The following is a 25,543-nucleotide window of genomic DNA, read 5'->3' on the forward strand; positions in this document are numbered from 1 at the left end:
GCACTTCTTCTGGGCCTCTGTTACAGTTGCTTTAAGCAGCCTCCATGCACTCTGGAGAGATTGGACTCTTTTTACCTTCCCTTTCAACTTCCTTCTAACCAGCCTCCTCATTTGAGGGAAGTCCGCTCATCAGAAGTCAAGAGTTTTTGTCACAGATTTGCCTAGTATTCTTCCCCCAATGTGCATGTTGAAACGGATCGCAGCATGGTCGCTGTTCCCTAAGGGCTCAGTAACATTTACATCTCTAACCAGGTCCTGAGTACCGCACAATATTAAATCCAGAGTCACCTGTCCTCTGGTGGGCTCCATGACTAGCTGCTCTAAGGCACAGTCATTTAGCATGTCAAGAAATTCAGTCTCTTGTGACCAGAACACACAAATTGACCCAGTCGATATGAGGATAATTGAATTCCCCCATACTACAATCCTATCCCTCCTTGACACCGTCCTGATCTGTTTCCTCATTTCAAAGTCCCCTTCAGGTTTCTGATCTGGAGGACGATAATAAGCGACCAGTATTATATCGCTCCTCAGGCCTGGTAATTTAACCCACAGAGATTCTATGGTGGAGTCGGACCCACCTTCAATCTCTACTTTGCTGGATTATATCCCTTCCTTAACATAAATTTGTGTTCTGGTCACGATAAGGAAACCGGATTTCTTGATGTGCTAAATGACTGTGGCTGTGATCTGGAGGACGATAATAAGCGACCAGTATTATATCGCTCCTCAGGCCTGGTAATTTAACCTACAGAGATTCTATGGTGGAATCGGACCCACCTTCAATCTCTACTTTGCTGGATTATATCCCTTCCTTAACATAAATTTGTGTTCTGGTCACGATAAGGAAACCGGATTTCTTGATGTGCTAAATGACTGTGGCTTAGATCAGCTAGTCACGGAGCCCACCAGAGGACAGGTGACTCTGGATTTAATTTTGTGCGGTACTCAGGACCTGGTTAGAGATGTAAACGTTACTGAGCCATTGGGGAACAGTGATCATGCTGCGATCCGTTTTGACGTGCATGTTGGGGGAAGAATACCAGGCAGATCTCTCACAAAAACCCTTGACTTCTGACGGGCGGACTTCCCTCAAATGAGGAGGCTGGTTAGAAGGAGGTTGAAAGGGAGGGTAAAAAGAGTCCAATCTCTCCAGAGTGCATGGAGGCTGCTTAAAACAACAGTAATAGAGGCCCAGCAGAGGTGTATACCGCAAAGAAAGAAGGGTTCCACTAAATCCAGGAGGGTGCCCGCATGGCTAACCAGCCAAGTTAGAGAGGCTGTGATGGGCAAGGAAGCTTCCTTCCGTAAATGGAAGTCTTGCCCTAATGAGGAGAATAAAAAGGAACATAAACTGTGGCAAAAGAAATGTAAGAAGGTGATATGGGAGGCCAAACGAGACTATGAGGAACGCATGGCCAGCAACATTAAGGGGAACAATAAAAGCTTCTTCAAATACGTTAGAAGCAGGAAACCCGCCAGAGAAGCGGTTGGCCCTCTGGATGGTGAGGGAGGGAAAGGGGAGATAAAAGGAGATTTAGAGATGGCAGAGAAATTAAATCAGTTCTTTGCATCTGTCTTCACGGCAGAAGACCTCGGGCAGATACCGCTGCCCGAACGGCCCCTCCTGACCGAGGAGTTAAGTCAGATAGAGGTTAAAAGAGAAGATGTTTCAGACCTCATTGATAAATTAAAGATCAATAAGTCACCGGGCCCTGATGGCATCCACCCAAGGGTTATTAAGGAATTAAAGAATGAAGTTGCAGATCTCTTGACTAAGGTATGCAACTTGTCCCTCAAAACGGCAACGGTGCCAGAAGATTGGAGGATAGCAAATGTCACACCTATTTTTAAAAAGGGAAAGAGGGGGGACCCGGGAAACTATAGGCCGGTCAGCCTAACATCCATACCGGGTAAGATGGTGGAATGCCTCATCAAAGATAGGATCTCAAAACACATAGACGAACAGGCCTTGCTGAGGGAGAGTCAGCATGGCTTCTGTAAGGGTAAGTCTTGCCTCACCAACCTTATAGAATTCTTTGAAAAGGTCAACAGGCATGTGGATGCGGGAGAACCCGTGGACATTATATATCTGGACTTTCAGAAGGCGTTTGACACGGTCCCTCACCAAAGGCTACTGAAAAAACTCCACAGTCAGGGAATTAGAGGACAGGTCCTCTCATGGATTGAGAACTGGTTGGAGGCCAAGAAGCAGAGAGTGGGTGTCAATGGGCAATTTTCACAGTGGAGAGAGGTGAAAAGCGGTGTGCCCCAAGGATCTGTCCTGGGACCGGTGCTTTTCAACCTCTTCATAAATGACTTGGAGACAGGGTTGAGCAGTGAAGTGGCTAAGTTTGCAGACGACACCAAACTTTTCCGAGTGGTAAAGACCAGAAGTGATTGTGAGGAGCTCCAGAAGGATCTCTCCAGACTGGCAGAATGGGCAGCAAAATGGCAGATGCGCTTCAATGTCAGTAATTGTAAAGTCATGCACATTGGGGCAAAAAATCAAAACTTTAGATATAGGCTGATGGGTTCTGAGCTGTCTGTGACAGATCAGGAGAGAGATCTTGGGGTGGTGGTGGACAGGTCGATGAAAGTGTCGACCCAATGTGCGGCGGCAGTGAAGAAGGCCAATTCTATGCTTGGGATCATTAGGAAGGGTATTGAGAACAAAATGGCTAGTATTATAATGCCGTTGTACAAATCTATGGTAAGGCCACACCTGGAGTATTGTGTCCAGTTCTGGTCGCCGCATCTCAAAAAAGACATAGTGGAAATGGAAAAGGTGCAAAAGAGAGCGACTAAGATGATTACGGGGCTGGGGCACCTTCCGTATGAGGAAAAGCTACAGCATTTGGGCCTCTTCAGCCTAGAAAAGAGACGCTTGAGGGGGGACATGATTGAGACATACAAAATTATGCAGGGGATGGACAGAGTGGATAGGGAGATGCTCTTTACACTCTCACATAATACCAGAACCAGGGGACATCCGCTAAAATTGAGTGTTGGGCGGGTTAGGACAGACAAAAGAAAATATTTCTTTACTCAGCGCGTGGTCGGTCTGTGGAACTCCTTGCCACAGGATGTGGTGCTGGCATCTAGCCTAGACGCCTTTAAAAGGGGATTGGACGAGTTTCTGGAGGAAAAATCCATTATGGGGTACAAGCCATGATGAGTATGCGCAACCTCCTGATTTTAGGAATGGGTTAAGTCAGAATGCCAGATGCAAGGGAGGGCACCAGGATGAGGTCTCTTGTTATCTGGTGTGCTCCCTGGGGCATTTGGTGGGCCGCTGTGTGATACAGGAAGCTGGACTAGATGGGCCTATGGCCTGATCCAGTGGGGCTGTTCTTATGTAAATGGCCACCCCACCTCCAGCACGCCCCTCCCTCCCTGTCCTGTATAGTTTATAGCCCGGGATTGCAGTATCCCACTGATTTTTTGCATTCCACCAGGTTTCTGTTATGCCCACTATATCAAAGTTTTCTCTAGACACCAAACATTCCAGTTCTCCCATCTTTGGGACTTTGGGTATTTGCATAAAAGCATTTGTACATGGAATCCCCCAGGATGGGCTGCTTATTAGCTCCTTTATCCCTGAATCCTCTCATTGTGCCAAACATTTTATCGCATCCCATCATGCTTCCATTCCCAATTTCTTCTGCTACTCTGTCTTTATCTTGTTCTCTAACCTCCCCATCCTCATCCCATAGGGATAAAGAGTCCCGAACCGGATGCCCCTGTCTGCTTTCCCCCAGGGATCAGTTTAAAAGCTGCTCTGCCACCTTTTTAATGTTATGCACCAGCAGTCTGGTTCCATTCTGGTTCAAGTGAAGCCCGTTTCTCTTGTACAGGACCCGCTTGCCCCAAAATGTTCCCCAGTGCCTAACAAATCTAAATCCCTCCTCCCTACACCACCGTCTCATCCACACATTGAGACTCCTGATCTCTGCCTGCCTAGCTAGCCCTGGTGTGGCCAGGCGTGGCGTGGCCAGGGCCCTGGGGTGGTTAAATTTTATAACAATAAAAATTGGTCAATTCCACCACGTTAAAAAGAGATAATTAATGCTATAGACAGAGCTGACTAAGTAATGGCAAAAAAGATGAACAAGGAGAAGAGTTAAGAATCATGTATAAAAATATAATATGAGGTTTGCTGGTACCATGAATGTACTTACCAGGGATTCAACAACACACCTTAAGGAAGGTTTTAAAAATGTGATGTTAAGACCTCAGCTGAGTTTTAACAGTACGTTGACGACTAAGTCACTGCTTGAAATATTCCAACAGACTAAATGGAAATGCTAGAACATGAGAGGAAACCAAAGGGAAATAATCCTTTATCTGTTCCAAATTTGCCTAAGCTTTCCATGATCAGATGTAGGAAAGGGGTAAAGCAGCTATGATATCATCTGTTCTGCAGAAGAAGTAAGCATGAAGAGGCTTTGTGGCCTCCATAGCAACTCAAGAGCACAATTTTAAGGGAAAAGGTCATTCTACATGCACCGCAAAGAGTTTTGCTCCACCCGGTTCTGTGTCTTTCAAAAAAGTAGCCCTGACTGAATTAAGATCATTCAGCTAGAACAGGGGTGCCCAAACCCCGGCCCTGGGGCCACTTGCGGCCCTTGAGGACTCTCAATGTGGCCCTCAGGGAGCCCCCAGTCTCCAATGAGCTTCTGGCCCTCCAGAGATTTGTTGGAGCCCGCACTGGCCTGACGCAACTGCCCTCAGCATGAGGGTGACTGTTTGACCTCTCACGTGAGCTGTGGGATGAGGGCTCCCTCCACTGCTTGTTGTTTCAGGTCTGTGATACAGCAGAAGCAGCAAAGGAAAGGCCAGCCTTGCTTTGTGCAAGGCCTTTTATATGCCTTGAGCTATTGCAAGAGCTTCATTCATTCATATAAGTTGATCTTTAATATATTTATTTATGTAAACTTCTCTAAATTTATTCAAATTTTAAACGTAAATTAATTCTTTTTTTCCCTGGCCCCTGACACAGTGTCAGAGATGATGTGGCCTGCCTGCCAAAAACTTTGGAGACCCCTGAGCTAGGAGAAAAACCACCAGAGCAGCTTTTGCAAGTGACCTGCAAGAAATGCATTTGGGAGATTTCAAGTGGATTTAATTCATCCATCTTGTGGCTACATCCAGTTATGGAAAAGGCTTCAGGAGTCAACCTGGAGGCAAAATCCAGAACTGGAGGCCCTGAGGCAGTTCATGGCTGAACACAATCACGTTCTGGCAACTCCTGCGACGCCGCTGGAACCAACCGTATTGGCCTCTGCCTTTCCATTGGACCATTTCAGCGATGTGGAGAGGGGGGATTTGCTGCATGGGTAACAGCCTATCCTCCATACCTACTTTACCCAGGCTTCGCACACTGGAGAGGACACTCTGTTCCAGAACCACCATTCAGAGCATGACACCATAGTCTTCTGAGACTGAAGGATGCCAACAATAATTCATCCATGCAGTTGGACCCTATGTCTTGACTAATCGCCAAAACTGGTTTCCTGGTGCTCTATTTATCTTAAGTTTTCCCCAATCTACCCTTCCCTCTCAGCTTGCAAACAATTCAGAATGTTCAACAGCAAAGCAGCAGCAATATATTAACATTAACATCTCAAATACAGGTCCAGCCTATTTATACATGGATTTTTTATACATGGATTTGACTCAACGCGAATAGCCCCTGCAAATGTGAAAGAATGTGCTGATCCCTGGAGTAGGGGAAAAATGCATCCCTTTAAAACCAGTTTTAAAAACTGAACAGTCCTTTAACAACAGCCTCCTTAATGAGAGAGAGAGATGGCAACAGGCTAACAATCCATCAATCCTTCTCTCTCCTCCAAACCCCTCCCTTCCCCCAGCACTGGGGTGTCCAAAGTTTTTGGCCAGAGGGCTACATCATCTCTCTGACACTGTGTCAGGGGCTGGGGAAATAAAAGAATTAATTTACATTTAAAATTTGAATAAATTTGCATAAGTTTACATAAATGAATATATTAAAGATCAACTTATATTAATGAATGAAGCTCTTGCAAAAGCTCAAGTCATATAAAAGGCCTTGCACAAAGCAAGGCTGGCCTTTCTTTTGCTGCCTCTGCTGCATCACAGATGTAAAACAACAAGCAGTGGAGGGAGCCCTCATCCCACAGCTCATGCCAGAGGTCAAACAGTTGCCCTCACGCTGAGAGCAGTTGTGTCAGGCCAGTGCAGGCTCCAAGAAATCTCCAGAGGGCCAGAGGCTCATTGGAGACTGGGGGCTCCCTGAGGGCAACATTGAGAGTCCTCGAGGGCCGCATGTGGCCCCAGGGCAGGGGTTTGGGCACCCCTGCCCTAGCACATGAAAAAAGCGTTATCATTTTGATTTGGTGAAGAGGGGCTGAGTGAAGTGCTGCTGGATTGTCTTGTTAATGACTCTTAGAGTCAAAAGGTCAGCAAGGCTGTTTTTCAGTCACTGGAGCAAAGAAACTTTGTTTTTTAAATTGCTTTACTACAGTTCGGTTTTTTTTAATCCATGTGAGTGCTTGGAATGGAACCCAGGCGAATAATTAGTCTCAAACTGTACACTGTTTCAGCAGGATTTCACTGATGCTACTGGACATGTTAAAAGAAAAGCACAGTAAAACAAAAAAAACTAATTTAATGGGAATGAGAAGAGAAATGCCACATGCCTCACTGTCTAGCAAGTTAAAGGAAATCCTGACAAAATGCAAAGTCCTAAAATCAGTACACTATATTTTGGACTTCTTTCACATTGCTTTGCCATGAGAATCAGCACAATAGACTAGATTTGGCAAGTAAAGAGCCACTTTCGCACATGCAGTCAGAACAGAGTAAAAATCAGCAAAACAAGCAAGTAAAGCAAGACAAGCTTTACACCAAGAGGGTACTGCAAAGCCCAAAGCTATGCAACTGTATAAACAGAGGACAGGAAGCATGTGGACTCTGGACACATTCACAAGTGAAAAAACCATGATTTGGTATTCTAAATCTACCCATTATTTTTAGGAAAACTCTTATCATATGGGTACACATTATATGAAGTCAAGCCAATTAGGAGTTGCCTACACCAAGGAGCCATGACAAAACCAGGTTTTAAAAGATGCCTTAAACATACACGTTAAATTTTTAGTTCATGCAAAAAAGTATAGGCTAGAATCAGAAGAAGCTAAGAATGCCATTGTTCATACTCAGGAGAAAAAGTATAATTTTTCAATCCTCTGACAATCTATAAACCAAAACACTGAGAATGTGCTTGCTAGGTGTCAGGGAGCCAGCAGGTGCATGAGGTATCTGACATTAGGCAAGAGGACACTCTGTAGGAGACATTTTCTGATCTGACAGAAACAAATGGAGTGGAAGAGAATAGGTATTTCCATTTTTTTAAACAAGATGCCTGATCTGCATACTCACAAGTCACTGATGGTTAATAGCAACAAAACAGGTTTAGAGATTTTTCAACAATGTCTCAAAGTTAGGCTTCCATTAACAGAGAGCCTGGTCACCAAAGAGGACAAAAAATTGTCCCCAGGCAACATCAGAGTTCCTTATTTGTAGCACATTCCCCTGCAACATGAGCATTTTATAAATAAACTGCAATCACTTAATATGGTCAGTTCAGCACTGACTGAACTTACAGTTACAAGCAAGTACTTTGGTGCCAGAAGGCAAAGAACTTTGCAAAGAGTTCTGCTGTATCATTTTTGTGCCTAATTAAGACCCAGTAAATTGAGACTGGACCTAAGCCAGCATATTGTGCTCAGTGAGTTGAGCTTTTGTTTACCTTTTCTTTACCCTTAGGCCAAGACAAAGACATAAAATGAACTCTAATTAGGCGCATGCATTTCCAAAGTTACAGCATAAGTCTTTAGTTGCCTTAAGAGGAACCTGCTTTTGGATCAAGTTTGATTGCTTATGGTTACTGAGAAGGGCCTTTTACTAAAAATTACAGACTATCAATGACTTCACATGTTTTGGGGTTAAGTCCTAGCAAGTTTGGGCCTGAACAGTAACAAACTCAAGCTCAAATGAACGGGGCAAAGAGAGAAGAGATATGAAGTTCACCTCACAGTTTTACTGAAAATAGGTGCAGTTGGGGGGGGGGGGTATCAGAATCTGTAAGGAGATCCAGAAACTGAACATAATTCTTCCAGGTTCCTCCAAGCTATAAACAGATCAAACATATTTTCCTCTTTTTTAAAATCCAACAACGTTGTAACTTTGAACCATCTTGTATTTATAAAGAGAAATGGGGCAAACACTTAACCCATAACTGAGGGTAACTTTTCATGTAGTTACCAACAGTACCTTCAGGCTGATTTCAGTCAATTTCAAAAAAGGCATTTTTAAAAGCTTTTTACTGATGGACTTTTATTCCATGCAGGCTGCATAAAATCTATTCTAATAAAAGTCCACGTTATTACTTGTGCAAAAACAAAGGGTTTGAATTTCATGCTTTTTCCCCTCACACACAGCCTTTTTGCACTGATCTCAAAACAGCTTTCTGGTGAGTGCAAGACTCTTTTCCATAAGCAAAAGGGCACTTTGGGATCCAACCCATGATGTACTAACTTCAGAGAAGCCATGTTGCTTTAAGAAGGCTACTGTAGACTACAGCGAGGATCCAAGCTAGTTCTTACAAGATTGTCTTGTTTGGATTTGCACTTAAAGCTGATCACACTCTGAACTGCTGGTTTTACAACACTTGCTTCGCTTTTCAACCTTTACTATTAAACAGGGAAAAATGTTAAAATGATCCATCTTTTTTATTTCCAGAAATGTGTAAACCCAAGTCAAACAACTTAGACAAAAATCCTAAAGGAATACATGCTAGGCAATCAACTCAAACTGGTTTGCACCAATTTGAAATCCAAATTAATTCACCTAAAATTCAGAGAACTTACTTTCACACAGCAAAATGATCTGGGGGCAGTGGTTCTGAGAGCCATGGCTCCCTGGGGAGCCATGGAAGCCAGCTAGGGGAGCTATGGAATTCTTTCAAAAAAACCCACCACCTTATATAATGTATAGAATTGTAGCCCTAATGGGTCAGTAGGTCAAAGGAATCACCAGTCAAAACAGTTTGGGAACCACTGGTCTAGTGGTGAAAACAAATCATTACAATCAGTAAAGAATCTCCGTCCAGTTCTATGGCCTTCCTCCAGTGAGACACAATCACAAGGGGAAAAATGCATCCCTTTAAAATTAGGTTAAAAAACTGAACAGTCCTTTAACAATAGCCTCCTTAATGAGAGAGGGAGAGAGGGCAGCTGGCTGACAATCCATCTCTCTCCAGCGGACCTCTCCCTTTCCCCTGAGCACCTGAAAGAAAGGTGATCACTTTGCATTGGTGCAGGGAAAGCCTGAGTGAAGTGCCTTTGTAAGCTCTTGGAGGACAACTGATTGATGGATTGTCTTCTTAATGACTGTTATCTTACATCACAAAGGTCAGCAGGCTGTTTTTAAATCACTGGAGCAAAGAAATTTTGTTTTTTAAATTGGTTTGCTATAGTGCTATAGATTTGCTATAGTTTTTTGCCATCCATGTGAGTGCTTGGAAGGGAACCCACAGGAATAATGAGGCTCAACCTGTGCTTAATTGACTTGTTTAGGTCAGCTGACAAAGGTGTGTCTAAAAATACAACTGTTAGAAGGTATATTTCTGTACAGTAGTGGTCTCCAAACCACAGGACCACTGCATTCCAAAAAGCCTTCCCAGCACAGCAATGGTGCTTACCATCCCACACCACAGCCGCTTATTGTTCCATCTGATCTCCTCACAAAGTTGCACTGGGCAGCTGCTTTTGTCCTGAAATCTGGGAGCAGAGCCTGCTGGGGCAACAGGTGTGGAAGCTATTGCCCTGCATAACTTTGTGAGATCAGATGGAAAGAGGCTGTGGTGCAGAATGGTAAGCTCCTTTAAAAATCCATTTAAAGGATTTTTCCTGATGAGGATCCAGCCTGAGGGCTAGTGTTTCACTGCTGCTGTATACTGAACATGCCTGGAATGTTTCTTATAATGTGTGACACTTGTGTTAACAGGAAGCACCATGGGCAAATGGTACGAGGGTCGCCCAGAAAGTAATGCACCACATTTTTTTTCTCAGCCTACAGTAATGGTACGAATGCGAAACTTTAGATATACATTATCTGAATTTTCAAGAGCGCGCACACAAATTTTTGGTTTCTTCAGACAGATAGCGTAGCTGCAGCAGTGTTTCGAAATGGCATCTGTAAGTGATGTACATTACAAGCAGCGTGTCATCATTGAATTTCTCACTGTGGAGAAAGAAACTGTTGGGAACATTCACAAACGTTTGTGTACAGTTTATGGAGAATCTGCAGTCGACTGAAGTACGGTTAGTCGCTGGGCACAGAGGGTGAGGCCATTAGAAGGCGGTTCGGCAGAGCTCCAAGATTTGCAGCATTCGGGGCGGCCATCCATGGCTGTCACACCTGACAAGACGCAGCTTGCTGATGTGCTCATTCGCGAGGACCGACGCTTAACGACTAGGCAGTTGGCGCTGAAGCTGTCAATCAGCAAAGGAAGTGTGGATGCAATCATCCGTGCTCTTGATTACTCAAAAGTGTGTGCACGATGGGTTCTGCGCTATCTTACAGTGGACCACAAATCTCTCAGAAAAAACATTTCTTCTGAGTTGCTGAAACGTTTTGAAGATGAGGGGGAAGCGTTCTTGTCCAGGATTGTGACAGGTGATGAAACCTGGGTTCACCATTTTGAGCCCGAAACAAAACGACAGTCGATGGAATGGCGTCATCCTCAATCTCCACAGAAGAAAAAATTCAAAGCAACTGCTTCCGCCGGTAAGGTCGTGATCACTGTGTTTTGGGACTGTGAGGGCGTCATACTCATTGATGTGATGCCAAGAGGCAGCACCATTAATTCTGAAGCTTATGTGAAGACATTAACCAAACTCAAGAAGCGCTTCCAGTGACTTCGGCGCCATAACAACCCAGGTGAATGTTTGATTCAACATGATAACGCTCGGCCTCACACAAGTTTGAGGAACACTTCGGAACACATCACTAAACAGGGTTGGACTGTGTTACCCCATCCACCCTACAGCCCTGACCTAGCTCCCTCAGACTTCCACTTGTTTGGGCCATTAAAGGATGTCATTCGCGGAAGACATTTTGAGGATGATGAAGAGGTGATTCGCACAGTGCAGAAATGGCTTTGTGACCAGAACAAGGAGTGGTACCGACAGCGCATACATGCCCTTGTGTCTCGCTGGAGGAAGGCCATAGAACTGGATGGAGATTACGTGGAAAAATAGGGAGTGTAGAAGAAACACCATTCTTTCTTGTGTGTAAGTTTCACTGTGTTCAATAAATAATTGTTGAAGAAAAAAATGTGGTGCATTACTTTCTGGGCGACCCTCGTATATTCTTTACTGATCTCAACAATGTTGAGTCAAATTCATGTATAAAAAACCCGTGTTTAAATAGCTGGACCTGTACACCTTTACTCTAGGCTACAATGCTATATGCACTTACCTGGGGTAAGCCCCATTCACAATGGGCCTGAGTAAACATGCATCAGATTGTGCTATAAGTGATCATCCATTTTAAATATATATTTTATGAAAAATGTAATACATGCTGAACATTAGTTTACCTAGATCATATAAGCCAGTGTTTCTCAAACTCTGGATCAGGACCCACTAGGTGGGTTGCAAATAAGAACATAAGAACAGTCCCACTAGATCAGACCATAGGCCCATCTAGTCCAGCTTCCTGTATCTCACAGCAGCCCACCAAATGCCCCAGGGAGTACACCAGATAACAAGAGACCTGCATCCTGGTGCCCTCCCATGCATTGGCATTCTGACATAGCCCATTTCTAAAATCAGGAGGTTGCACATACACATCATGGCTTGTAACCTGTAATGGATTTTTCCTCCAGAAACTTGTCCAATCCACTTTTAAAGGCATCCAGGCCAGATGCCATCAACACATCCTGTGGCAAGGAGTTCCAAAGACCGACCACATGCTGAGTAAAGAAATATATTCTTTTGTCTGTCCTAACTCTCCCAACATTCAATTTTAGTGGATGTCCCCTGGTTCTGGTGTTATGAGTGTAAAGAGCATCTCTCTGTCCACTTTATCCTTCCCATGCATAATTTTGTATGTCTCAATTATGTTCCCCCTCAGGCGTCTCTTTTCTAGGCTGAAGAGGCCCAAATGCTGTAGCTTTTCCTCATACGGAAGGTGCCCCAGCCCAGTAATCATCTTAGTCGCTCTCTTTTGCACCTTTGCCATTTCCACTGTGTCTTTTTTGAGATGTGGCGACCAGAACTGGACACAATACTCCAGGTGTGGCCTTACCATTGATTTGTACAACGGCATTATAATATTAGCCATTTTGTTCTCAATACCTTTTCTAATGATCCCAAGCATAGAATTGGCCTTCTTTACTGCAGCCGCACACTGAGTCGACACTTTCATCGACCTGTCCACCACCACCCCAAGATCTCTCTCCTGATCTGTCACAGACAGCTCAGAACCCATCAGCCTATATGTGAAGTTTGGATTTTTTGCCCCTGTGTGCATGACTTTACACTTACTGACATTGAAACGCATCTGCCATTTTGCTGCCCATTCTGCCAGTTTGGAGACATCCTTCTGGAGCTCCTCACAATCACTTCTGGTCTTCACCACTTGGAAAAGTTTGGTGTTGTCTACAAACTTAGCCACCTCACTGCTCAAGCCTGTCTCCAGGTCGTTTATGAAGAGGTTGAAAAGCACAGGATAGGTCCCAGGACAGATCCTTGGGGCACACTGCTTTTCACCTCTCTCCATTGTGAAAATTGCCCATTGACACCCACTCTCTGTTTCCTGGTCTTCAACCAGGTCTCAATCCAGGAGAGGATCTGCCCTCTAATTCCCTGACTGTGGAGTTTTTTCAGTCACCTTTGGTGAGGGTGGGTGCCCATTCATTTCAATATTTTATTTTTAATAGATCAGACTTGATGTTACCATGGTATGCTACTGCATTTGAGGAAATGTTATTTTTCACATTTTTATACCGCCCTTCCTCCAAAGTGCTCAGGGCGGTGTACACAGCTGCTCCTGTTGTCCTCACAACAACCCTGTGAGGTAGGTGAGGCTGAAATGTTACATCTGTACTTTTAACGGGCTACTATGTATACGCTTTTAACAATGATAGTAAATGGTACTCCTGGGTAAGTGTGGGTAGGATTGCAGTTTAGGATTGTTAAAGTTTTCCTGCTTGATGACATCATTTCCAGTCATGGCATCATTTTTAATAGGTCCTGACAGATTCTCATTCTATAAAGTGGGTCCTGGCACTAAAAGTTTGAGAACCACTAACATAAGCCAAGTTGGAAAGGATCATGGATGAAAACCTAACTCCCTGACTAAAGTACCCATTCATCACTATTCAGTCAGATCCTAAACATGGGCAAAATCCATCCAGATTAGCCTTTCAAGAAGAAGCACTCCACATGCACATACATCAACATAATGCTGCCACCTGTAGTAGTTCTAGCTGTAGAACTAGCTGTCATAATGCCACTAGCTGTAGCAGTGCTGCAGAGCAAGGAGTGGAAGAGGAGAAGAGAAAACCTTTCCTGAGTCCAAATGATGCAAATGAAGCAACACAACAGCAGCCATAGGATGTCCAATTTTTCGTTGAAGTAGTAAGACTCTTGGGATAAGTGCAAGAAAGGCTGCTCATGAACAACACAGCTCTGATTAAACCATCTACCCACTGGTCTTACCAAAGTGTTTTTAAATGCTTGTCAGAGCATTAACACTATGAACTGAAAAAAATGGTAACTTGAAGTTTTCATTTAAATCTGATAGGACAGACCAACTAAGACTCAAATATCAGATGTTAACTGCACACCCTATGTTACTCTGCTCTGACCAGCCCTAGAGTCAAGTGGTTCATGAGGCCCACAGGAATAGTGAAACTTGATGATCACATCCAAGTGAGAAATGGGTTTAAATTTAAAGGGACTTGAAGGAGCAAGCAAATATTTGTTTTACCCTTGCAGAATTCCGTACATGATACTTCACCCCAATACGATACCATTTCCATTTGTGCGATTAAACACTACCATAGTAATACAGATCAATAGGCAAATGTAATTCATCAATAGCAAACCTACATGTTGGCAAGAGGAGTTTACAAGTTTGATGTGATCTCCTACACAGCTTTCTGAGAAATTGGTGAGCATAAGACTGTATCTCTGGATCTATTCTCCAATATGAGAATCAGGGGAAGGTTGTGACAAGATACTTGCTTCCCTTTGAAGCTTTTATATGTTCAAAATTAAACACAAAAGGTGCAAAGTCACGGAAACATCCTCAGTAGGCACTGTGAAACAACACTAGCATTAGACATCTTTTCCTCTTTCTGCATACAAGGTCTCAAATGTAAAGGGCTTTGCTGAGGTAGCAGTATGGAAGTTTATTTCCTCCTAAGGAGATACAAACCTCAAGAATATAAAACAGGCAGGAATTTGCTCCAGATGCAAATACTGCTAGGAAACAGAAATTCTTAGTACCTGTAATCTTCTGCACCTTGTTGCAAGGCACACCACTAGTTCAGAACTGTCAATGTTTAATTCCCCCCCCCCCAAATCTAAGTACAAGAGTTATATCAGGACCCTTAAGGATTCCCAATGTAACCCCCCCCACACACACACACACACACAGTGCCATGCTACACACATACTCCATGAACTTCATTCGTGGTTAGTGTACACTGGGGTTGGTACTCTTATGTATGCTGATAGCTTTGAGGTTCTGTTGAATGCTACTGTAAACTGCTGAACAACACAAAGCAAATATGTAGAATACATATTATCTCTAACTAGGAATAAAAATGTTAAAAACATTATAACAACTTGCCAAAGCTGAAGGGATAAAAATGCTCATTTTTCAAGTTCTAGTATCCAATATGGAATTGATAGCAAGACACTCAGGTGGAGTTAACACCTTATAGGTGAAGTCCATGGGCATCTGCTGGGTGGACTTTGGATCCTCCAACCACTTGAATTTAGTATCTCTTTACTAGCTGAGTAAGCCAGTTATGCACACACCCAGATCACAGCTCTTCAATCACCAGGATAAAACTGTTTGTACTTTTGAGGGGCTGGGCAAGAGAAAAGCTTTTAAATGTGATTTGAAAGAAAACAAACAGCAAATGCAATTCTGTTTCAGTTCTGATATAAACAGAGAAAAAATGGTCATTCACCCAAAAAAAGCTTTACTGCCCTTGGAGGTTTTGCCCTGTACTTTATTCAGGTTTTCACTTCAAACCATGCAACAAAGTCCTAAGGAGAGCAGTGTTCAGCACAACAGGACTTTTCATAGTAAATCTAAGTTAAGAATTTTGGCTGTAGCCACCCATCTGCAATTCAACAGAATTACTGACGGACAAATCTACTCGTAGTAGGGAGGCCACACAGAGATGGTTTGGGAAAATCCTACAAACAGAAGTAACTGTTACCTACCAGTGCATTCCCATTTAGCAGCATTCAAGAAGTGCATGGGGGCATTTTGTGATCTCCTCTGAAGAGACATGCTCAATGAATGCCTCTTCAGAGGCAATCACAAAAGAGCTAAAATTGACCAACAGCATATTCCAGGACTATACAACATCATCTGAAGGTGTAGTCACACACAGGAGCATGAATCTCCGAGACCATTTATACACTATTCCTGTACTACTATGCCAATACGAATATAGAAGCACACAGATCTATTAAAAGAAAAAGATGGAACCTACAATACTGAGGAATAACCTACAGCCCATTTTCAGTTCCTTTAACATCTACAGAACATGCTCACAATCCCATAGCAAAGTATCAAACGGGAAAGGCAGGCACCTACATTCTGACAAGAGGCAGTTGCCTTTTAGACCCTATATGATCTGCTGGTTCCACATTCAGGGTGACCAGATGTCTTTACCACAGAAGAGAATAAAGCACCCCAAAATGTAAGACAACTAAGAAAAATGTAGGACACGACAAAATAAAAGCTAAAAACACTCATCTATTGATTTCCTGTGGTTAACTTAAACCATGAGTAATATAGTGTTTAAGTTCATCACATGAAATCAATAGATGAGTGTTTTTATCTTTTATTATTAAATTTAAAACTATATATTATACATATTTTATTAATTACAAGAAGGCTATGTGTTGCCTGTAGGGGGCCGCTCAACAGGGAAAAGAGGACATTTAAGTTCTTTTCCCAGGACCTGAGGCTTAAAAAAAGAAAAAGAGGACATGTCCTGGAAAAAGGGACATCTGGTCAACCTGCCCACACTGGTGCTAGCCAGTTAGATGACAGTCTAACACAGGGGTGGCCAACATTTCAATTTTAGGGCTTCTGGACTTTTAACAGTTGTGTAGAAGAGGGTATTTCAGCACCAATGACAAGCTGCACTTGTTGAAATTCCCTTTTCTACACAAGTGTTAAAGGTCCAGGAGCCCAAAAGTTGAAAGGTTGGGTTGGCCACCCCTGTAGTAACACTTTCCACATGCTGCTCAGGCACAAGGTGCAAACATATTCAGGCTCTTCAAGAACCAGTATGAAGAAGTGCGCAGAGAAAAAAAAAACAGATATGAAGATCTCAAGGCAGGCAAGGACTGGGCATTTCCAATCAAGCCTTTTAGCCAGCAAAGCAGCCATTCACAAAGGAGCTGCCTCGGCCTAGGAGGATCCCTGTGTTCCAGGCCCTTCAGCCTCTCCACCTGCCCAGCTCTTGCACAGCCAGCCCCTTTCCCATCTCCAACCCCTTCTACATCGCTCTCCCCCACACCAGGGCTCTCCCTACTTGCTTAATCCACTCCCCACACACGAGATCAGCTCTACATGTCTTCTACGCCCAGAGCTTGCTTACAAAGCCACATCTCTGCCCTGGTCAACATTCAAGACAACAGTCCCCCAGTGCATGGGCAGACGGAGGGGGGCCCCGCTCCCCAAGCCCTGGGCAGAGGGAGGGGGGCCCCCCGCTCCCCAAGCCACGGCCACGGGCACACTTCCTCAGCCGTGAGCTGCCAGCCACGTCAGGGGCGGTGAAGAGAGGAAGGCTGCCAGCTAAAGGACGTGACTTTCAGGGGCTGAGCCCCGGCACCTCTCCTTGCCTGCCCGGCCCCTGCCAGTTCCGCAGAGCGCCCCGGAGCCTGCGCTCGCCCCGGCCCCGGCCCACCTTCTTGGGCGCCTTGGTGAGCGTGGACATGAAGGAGTACTTCTCGGCGTCCTCCATCTCCTTCGCCTGCTTCAGCTCGTCCCCGCCGGCCGCGTCCGGGGCAGAAGACATTTCGAGGGGGGAGGAGGCGGCGCTGGCTGGCTGGCTGGCTGGCTGTGGGGGGGCGTGCGACGCGACGGCTGCTGCTGCTACTGCCGTCCTCACCGGCTCCGCGACCTCCTCTGCAACCGTCAAGGCTGCAGCCGCCGCGCTTCGCTCAGGGGCGGGACGAGGCAGCCACGTGCGTCAACACGCACACTCGGCGTCGCCCCTCCGCGCGCAGAGGTTGGCGCTGACGTCACCGCGCACGGGCAGAACGCGGTGGTTCTGCTGCAACTGGAGCGAGGCCCCTCAGGCTGCATCGCGGCCCTTGTGCTGGGCCTATACCCCCCTTCCTCCCAGGGAGCTCAGGGTGCTGTGCCTGCTTCCTCCCCCCCCTTTTGTCCTCACAACAGCCCTGCGAGGTGGGTGAGGCTGAGAGTGACTGGCCCATGGTCACCCAGGAAGCTTCAGCTCCTGAGCATGGACAGAGTGCCAGGCCACTGTTCCCACTGCACTCGGCCTGGCCCCAGGTATATTTATTACAGTGTTCCCCCCCCCATGTCCCAGGAGCTTAGGGTGGTGCGCGTGGTTCCTCCCCTCTTTTTAGCCTCACAACAACCCTGTGAGGTAGGTGAGGCCGAGAGTGACTGGCCCAAGGTCACCCAGGAAGCTTCAGCTCCTGAGCATGTACAGAGTGCCAAATCACTGTTCACACTACGCTTGGCTTGGCCCCAGGAAGATTGATTTATTTATCATATTTTTATTCCCCCTTTCCTCCAGGGGTGGTGTGCATGGTTCCTTTTTTTGTTCTCGCAACAACTCTGTGAGGTAGGTGAGGCTGAGAGAGAGAGAGAGAGAAAGAGAGAGGGAGTGACTGGCCCAAGGTCACCCAGAAGCTTCAACTCCTGGGCATGTACAGAGGGCCAAGCCACGGTTACCAGGTTACCACCACACTCGCCTCGGCCTCAGGAATATTTATTTTTCACATTCCCCCACCCTTCCAAGTAGCTCAAGGTGGTGTACGTAGGTGAGGCTGAGAGACAGTGTGACTGGGCCAAGGTCACCTAGGAAGCTTCAATTCCTGGTTATGTACAGAGTGCGGAGGCACTGTCGCCACTACACTCAGCTATCAAAGATTATGTAACCTTCCTTGTCAACAGGGTCTGCTGTCCCAGTTGGTTTGAGTCCTGCTGCTTTCCTTTCTTTGGGATCAGACATGAATATGGCTCAGACACTAGAGTTGTCGGGGCTTAAACTTCGCCCTCGAGTATTAAAATCCAGGCAGACGTGGGAGTCGAATATTGGTGCCCGCAAGTTCTTCATAATTGCGTGCTCTACAGTGGGTGTGCCATTTAGATTAGGGAGGATACAGTTCTGCTTCTATCAAACTTGAAAAAGAACTACTAGAACACTAGCCAGAAAAGAATCAGAGAATATGCTCTCAGGATAAATGATACTTCCAGATTTGCTCTATATAGTGTAGCTACAACTAATCATTTTTTCATTTGCATGTATATCCTTACAGGGCCAGCTCATCCATGAGGTTAGCTGATGCTCTTACTGTCATCTCAGGCAGTAGGTTAGCAGAGTGGGGGCACCCACTTGCCTCCACTGCTCCTCCTTCCTGGATTGGAAAAGGCAGAGGGGTTGAAATGGACAAGGAAGTGTGGAGGACAGGAGAGTGGTGAGCTTGTGCAGAGAGCTCTAGAGCAGGGGTCTCCAAACTTTTCGGCCAGAGGGCCACATGAAATATCTGGCAAAGTACTGAGGCCTGGGAAAAAATTTAAATATAAAATTTAAATAAATAAGAGATGGAACTTAGATGAATGGATAAATGAATGAGTGGGCTCATTCACTCAGCCTCTCCTGCCCTCAGAACACCCTCCAGATGCAATCAGAGCATAGCTCTGGTCATGTTCAGCTGAGTGGGCCAGAGGCTTTCAGGGGACAAGAGGCTGGCCATGGGCCGGATAGAGGCTCCCTGCAGGCTGCATCTAGCCCCCGGGCTGGGCTTTGGAGACCCCTGCTCTAGAGCACCACTCTTCACTTTTCCATACTTTCTCTTCTGTTCTATCCTCCTCTTCCTTTTCCAATCCAGGGAGAGGAAAGCAGTATGGTGAAAGCAAGTGGGCAGATGGAGGTGGGTGCCACACTGCCAATCTGCTGCCTCAGCCTCAGTGAGCCTCAAGGATGGACTTGCCCTGGAAGGATGAGGCTGGCACATCACCGGATAAGGAGAGGCAGCATTTAGCATGCCACCTCAGGCATCAGGTGACTTTGGGTAAGCCCTGATTTCTTCCATACTTTATAGCAGGTGTGGCCAGACTGGGCTTGCAAGCCACATGCAGTCCTTTGTCATAAATTGTGCATAAATTGTGCAGAAATAAGTTGACTGAGCTCCTTCTTGCGTCATACGTAATATAAAAGGTAAGTAAAAATTCTTCAAGATTTATAATGACAGTAACTCAGGAGGCAGATTTAAACCTGGAAGATCCAAGTTCAAATCTCCACTCAGTCATGAAGCTTCCTTGGTGACTTTAGGCCAGTCAGTATCTCTCAGCCTTACCTACCCTACAGGGTTGCTGGGAGGACAAAAGGCAGAGAGGAACTACCGTATTTATCGGCGTATAACACGCACTTTTTCCCCCTGAAAATAGGGGGCAAATGATGTATGCGTGTTATACGCCGATGTCCAGGGAACGGAATCCTCTTTAAGGGATCCCGTTCCCAATAGTGCCTAGCGGCGGCGCAGCGTCGTGACGTGATGTCAGCGCTGCGCCCGCCGCATATTATCACAGCCGCTGGCAGCTGATGAATATGGTAAGTGGAGACCCTTTCTTTGGGGAGGGGAGGGGGAGGGATTGAGGTGAGGTGGCATAAGTAATGCTTTGGATGGTGAAGAAGATGAGCTGATTTATGAAGATAGTAGCAGTGAAAGCAGCAGTGTTCATTGCGATTTTGAAGATAGCAGTGAAGATGAAGAGTTTCTTGGTTTCCCAGATAGTGATTTCTGAGTAAACTTTTGTAAAAACAAAATATCCAAGTTTCTTTTGTTAAAACAGTTGCTTTTACTGTCCTTTTACATTATTTACCTTATATGTGGTAATAATATTAATAAAAAAAAGTTCTGAGCTACCCTTATTTTTTTCCTGAAATTTCCCTCTTAAAATGAAGATGCGTGTTATACGCCTGTGCGTGTTATACGCCGATAAATACGGTATTTATGCCACTTTGAGCTCCTTTGAAGAAAGGCTGGTATAAAAATGTGAAAATAAATGAATAATTGCTTACTAGGCATAAACTTAGAGTCCACTGGGTTAAAACACGTGTTTAATGGTCAAGGTGAGTAAAAATATGTAAGAATTTAAATGCTTCTTAACCATTACAGCTCTCAAACATCTCTCTTGGGGTTCTTAAACATGCGAAGTCTATTATTGTCTGTAATTATTATTATTACATTAAACAAGTTTTGCAACCGCTGCTTTATAGCATGTTTAGGGTACACAGTATTAACACTCTTTTATCTCTCCTACTTTTGCTGTGATCTTTTGTATCTGGTCATGGACTTTTCCGACAACATGAAATAGTAATGTTACCAGCAATCCACACATGGGGTCATTGCAATGCCATATCATACTCCTAAAAAAGTCAGATTTTCTGTGTTAATAAATGTTACAAACATGGGGAAAAGACGTGTACAGCAGGTGGATGACTTATAGCACAATTCTATGCATGTCTACTCAGAGATGTCCCGCTGTGTTCAGTGGGTCTTACTTCCAGGAGTGTATAGGATTGTAACCAGAGTCATGGAAATCCCCACCATGCCCAATTGTCCCAACCACTGGGTATGGTCAGGAAAGTACAGGGGTTTTTTAGCTGGCCAATTGATTTTTGATTGCTCCATGATTGTGTTTTCTCTTTTTTTTTTTTTTTATTTACAGTAAGTCCTTTATACAGGATAGCTCCAAAAATGTACACACATTTTAATGAGCTCTAATTCATGCATATTTCTTTGTAGAAAACCTGCAACGCTCAAACATCTTAAGGAAGATATTGGTATGTGGAACACTGCACATACATTGGTAGATGTCTGCAGATCCCTTAATCAACAAAGTCAGCGGTGTGTGTTCACCAATGGAGAATATTTTGACCACTTGGCCTTATTTATTTATTTATTCATTGGATTGAGCAACTGCCTCTGTGCACACCATATGCAGTATATGCTATTTATTACAATAAATTTGACACTATACATTGTGTATACATTTTCTTGAGACACCCTGTATATTAAGATGTTGTTAGGAGTCTTGGTGGTAGGGCAGGGTACAGATAAACAAACACCCCCATCCAGTAAAGAGTGTGACAATCCCAGACTAAGCACCTTGTCCTGATGTGCCTCGGTAGTGCTGAGGTTTTATTTCCCACTCAAAATTCAAGGTAGCAATTTTCTAGGGAAAAACCTAGGTGCAGCACAATCCTAAATCTATGAAGCAAATCTCACTGAGCTGAATGGCATTTAATCATAAGAACATAAGAACATAACAGCCCCACTGGATCAGGCCATAGGCCCATCTGGTCCAGCTTCCTGTATCTCACAGTGGCCCGCCAAATGCCCCAGGGAGCACATCAGATATCAAGAGACCTGCCTCCTGGTACCCTCCCTTAAGAAGCAGGGGTCTCCAATCATCTACAGAAGAAAGTTGTTAAAATGTGTGGTGGTATCTAGAGTAGTGGTTCTCACACTTTTAACACCAGGACCCACTTTTTAGAATGAGAATTTGTCAGGACCCACCAGAAGTGATGTCATGACTGGAAGTGACATCATCAAGCAGGAACATTTTTAACAATCCTAGGCTGCAATCCTACTGCAACATACCCAGGAGTAAGCCCCATTGACTATCATTGTTAAAAGCATATACAAGGTAGCCTGTTAAAAGTACAGATCTGTAACACTTCCACTGATGCAGTTACATGCCATGGTAGCATCAAGTCTAATAAAAAAAAATATTGAAATGAATGTGAACCCACATAGTAGGTCCCAACACACAGTTTGAGAAACACTGATCTAGAGACAAACAATTTTGTGGTGACAAGAGCGTTAGTAGACAACATAAATACATAGAAGTGAAATGAGGTGGTGACAAACATAGGTTAAGCTCCATCAGAGGCTTAATAAACTGAGATAACAAGAAGGGAAGTAGAGAATGGGAACACACAGGGTCGCCCAAAAACTCCTGATTTCTGAGGCAGCATGCCAAATGCTGCCCCCCTTACCCAGTGATGTGCCAGCCTCTGCTCCTCCCACTGTCCTGTCTCAGCACTCTCCTTATTTTCTCTTCCTCTGTGCCTCCCTTCTTCCTTTTCCAGTTCAGGGAGGAGGAGGAGTGGAGGCAAGTTAGAGGACAGAGATGGGTGCTCCCTGTCAGCCTGCTGCCTGAGGCAATCACTTCAGTTGGCCTCATGGATGGGCGGGTCCTGGGAATACAAAACACAACCTTGAACACAATCATGTGAAATTTGTGTAAGGGTGAGTTTCAAATGCGTGTTTAATGCATGAATAAAGCAGTTGTGCAAAAAGGCCCTGCTTTAAGTTGTCAAGACAGGGCAGAGAAAAATGTCAAGAACTGACAAACAAGTACATAGGAAGGAAGGGGCAAAGAAATTTGAAGTCATTGAAGAGCAAAAGGGGTTGTGGTGATTCAAGACAAGGTGCTGTGGTCTCAAAAAACTTAAGAGAAGTGGCATGACAAATAGGACAGGAGGCATTGATTCAGATGTTTGTAGCAGGCAATGGTAGGCCTCCCAGTGAGGTGGCTACTTCAGGTGCCTGATTGTGGGTGACCTTGAATGGTTCCAGCCTAGAGCCGTTTTGCACTTTTGGAACCTTGCTGTTGTGCAAGGAGCTGGGAGCAGAATTGTAACTGGTTCTGCACTCCAGCTAATGTAGCCCTTTATCTCAACTGCAATCTCACAGTATTTCATCAGCATGCCAAGGCAAAAGTGGGTGGGTTAAAAAAAAGGCAATGGTGTGCTCAAGCATGATAGTAAAGAGGCATGGCAATAGGACATCACCTCATGAAACACCACTGCATAAGCCTAGACCGCATCTCTTCAAAAAGAACAAAGAGTAACTGGCTGCAGTCCCCACACACTTTCTTGGAAGTAAGCTTCATTTAACACAATGGAACTTACTTCTGAGTTGACATGCATTGGATTGCAGTGTCTGAGAACTATCTGCATCTGCTGTGTGCTTCTTTGCACATGTGTGCACGCACAAGGCAGATTTTTTAATGACCTCAAAAAAATAATAAAAGCAGTGCAGGGAAACTATAGGATGACAGTTATTTGGTTATGAAGTCTTGCGGATGCTCTTTAAAGGAATGAGTTAAGAAAGCATGAGAGTACCACAGCAAACAGCTTGTGTGGAGGCAACCCTAGCAGAATTGTGGACAAGTGGGTCTGACCCTTGAGGCACAAAACACCAGGTGGTTCTCTTGCACAAGCCGCCTGGAAACAAACAAGAACTGCATGTGATTGTGACAATGTTCTTCCACAGTTCCTGTTTAATTCCATGAATCAACTTGTGCAGAAGAACTTTCTGGTGGATTATGCCCCATGTTAAAGGGCAGAGTTATCATTTGGATGATCTGTCTCAGGCTCCAAAATATCTTGACTCGTTCAGACAGCAGAAGGTACAGGGAGATAGGAGTTCCAGTTGAGCTGTAATAGACCAGGGAGTAGATGTAGCCAAGAGTGAACAGGAATGAACTCAAATCAACACTATTCAAAACTGAAGCTATACTGAAATCAATCAGAAACTTTCAATCTGTGTGGATGTTCCACCTCTGACCTTAAGATGGCAGTCTTGCACCTACTGCACAACTTCTGTCAACTGTCAGGGCTAGAGGAAGTACAGAGTAAATAAAGAGTAAAATTTACAGCTGTATTGCCCTGTTAGGGAAAAATCTAGAAACAGCACAATACTTTGCATAATACTTTGACTAGACCAACTGAGAAGCTACATCGTGTCAATTTTTATTAACACACGGTGGTGCACAACAACTTAAAACAATATCAGACTGCAACTTTAGATGTTATAAGACACTGAGAAGTGCCTGGACTCATACAAGTTCAGTGTGGCAACCATTTATACTCCTGATCCTGTAGTCATTTCTGTTTGTATTAGTTTCAGTTAAGTAGAACCTTCACATTCATCATGAAGTCATAGATTTTGTCTGCATCTTTCTGACAATCATTTAACCTCTTCAGTGATGATAGTTTTGGACCAACCTGACCAGAGTTGGTACCAGGTTCTGGGTAGAGGGTGTTTTGGGGCAAAGCTCTTCAGTGGGTCCAAGGGGTGCATGTATGTCTGGGCCTTCAGTAATCCTCCCGACTCCATGCTCAGAATAGGGAAGAGTTGATAGCTATGGTGTGATACTCCTGCCTAATTGTGAAGTCTGCTGTGTTTTTGTTTCAAAGGTAACCTGAGCTAATGAGGGCAAGGCTCTTCGTGATGTCAGAGGGTTTTTTCCCCCTAGAACAGTGATTTTCAATCTTTTTCGTCTCACAGCACACTGACAAGGCCCTAAAATTGTCAAGGCACAACAACAGGTTTTTGACAATTGACAAGGCATACCATGCTGCCAGTGGAGGGCTCACATCCCCCTTGGCTCTACTGATATATGACCTTCCCCCAAATTCCTGTGGCACACCTGTGGACCACTGATGGCACACCAGTATGCCATGCACAGTAGCTGAAAATGGCTGTCCTAGAAGAATCTCAGTCTGGTACAGAAACTGCCAGAGCAGCTCTTGCTCTTTGGTTGCAAGGTAGCATCATGTTCATGCTCAGGGCATACCCTACCTTGATTTTATTGCAGGGCTGCAGCAGCTCTTGTTTCTGTTTCTCCTCACCATCTTCTGGGGTTTCTTTCTGGTTGGTTTACCACTCTTGGTTAAGAGAAAAGCCTCACTGTGGAAAGAAAGATGAGTCTGGTCTGACTCAGGAGTCTCTATGCAGGGTCTATCAATACCTCACACAAGGAGGAGGAACTAAACGTATCCATTAGTGATCTGAATGCAAGAACTAGCTTTTTGACCTAGACCCGATGACCATGAAGGAGGGTTGCCAGAATGCTGCAGGTTCACACCCTAGGACTGTTCACATATGCAAGGGAATGGAAAAGGTCCTGGCAGGTGTAGCGCCTAGCAGTCAATGTCTAACATCTATCTCCTTGCTTC

General features: G+C 44.7%; 1 protein-coding gene and 1 long non-coding RNA gene across 3 annotated transcripts in view; one reads left to right on the plus strand and one right to left on the minus strand.

Annotated features, from left to right (window-relative positions):
- AHCYL1 (adenosylhomocysteinase like 1) overlaps positions 1 to 17,466 on the minus strand; it is an 83,212-nt gene extending 65,746 nt beyond the window's left edge. For both annotated transcript variants that reach the window (XM_066625051.1, XM_066625052.1), the window contains exon 1: positions 17,219 to 17,466. In XM_066625051.1, coding sequence (XP_066481148.1) covers positions 17,219 to 17,329 — 111 coding nt within the window. In that variant the 5' untranslated portion in view covers positions 17,330 to 17,466. The remainder of the gene's footprint in view (positions 1 to 17,218) is intronic.
- Positions 17,467 to 17,564: 98 nt separating this feature from the next.
- LOC136649587 (uncharacterized) lies at positions 17,565 to 21,551 on the plus strand. The gene is made up of 3 exons (XR_010794409.1): positions 17,565 to 17,829; positions 19,398 to 19,580; positions 21,318 to 21,551. It is a non-coding gene; the product is annotated as an uncharacterized lncRNA (long non-coding RNA).
- The last annotated feature ends 3,992 nt before the right edge of the window (positions 21,552 to 25,543 follow it).

The sequence above is a fragment of the Tiliqua scincoides genome, chromosome 4 (genome assembly GCF_035046505.1).
Source record: "Tiliqua scincoides isolate rTilSci1 chromosome 4, rTilSci1.hap2, whole genome shotgun sequence".
Classification (NCBI taxonomy): domain Eukaryota; kingdom Metazoa; phylum Chordata; class Lepidosauria; order Squamata; family Scincidae; genus Tiliqua; species Tiliqua scincoides.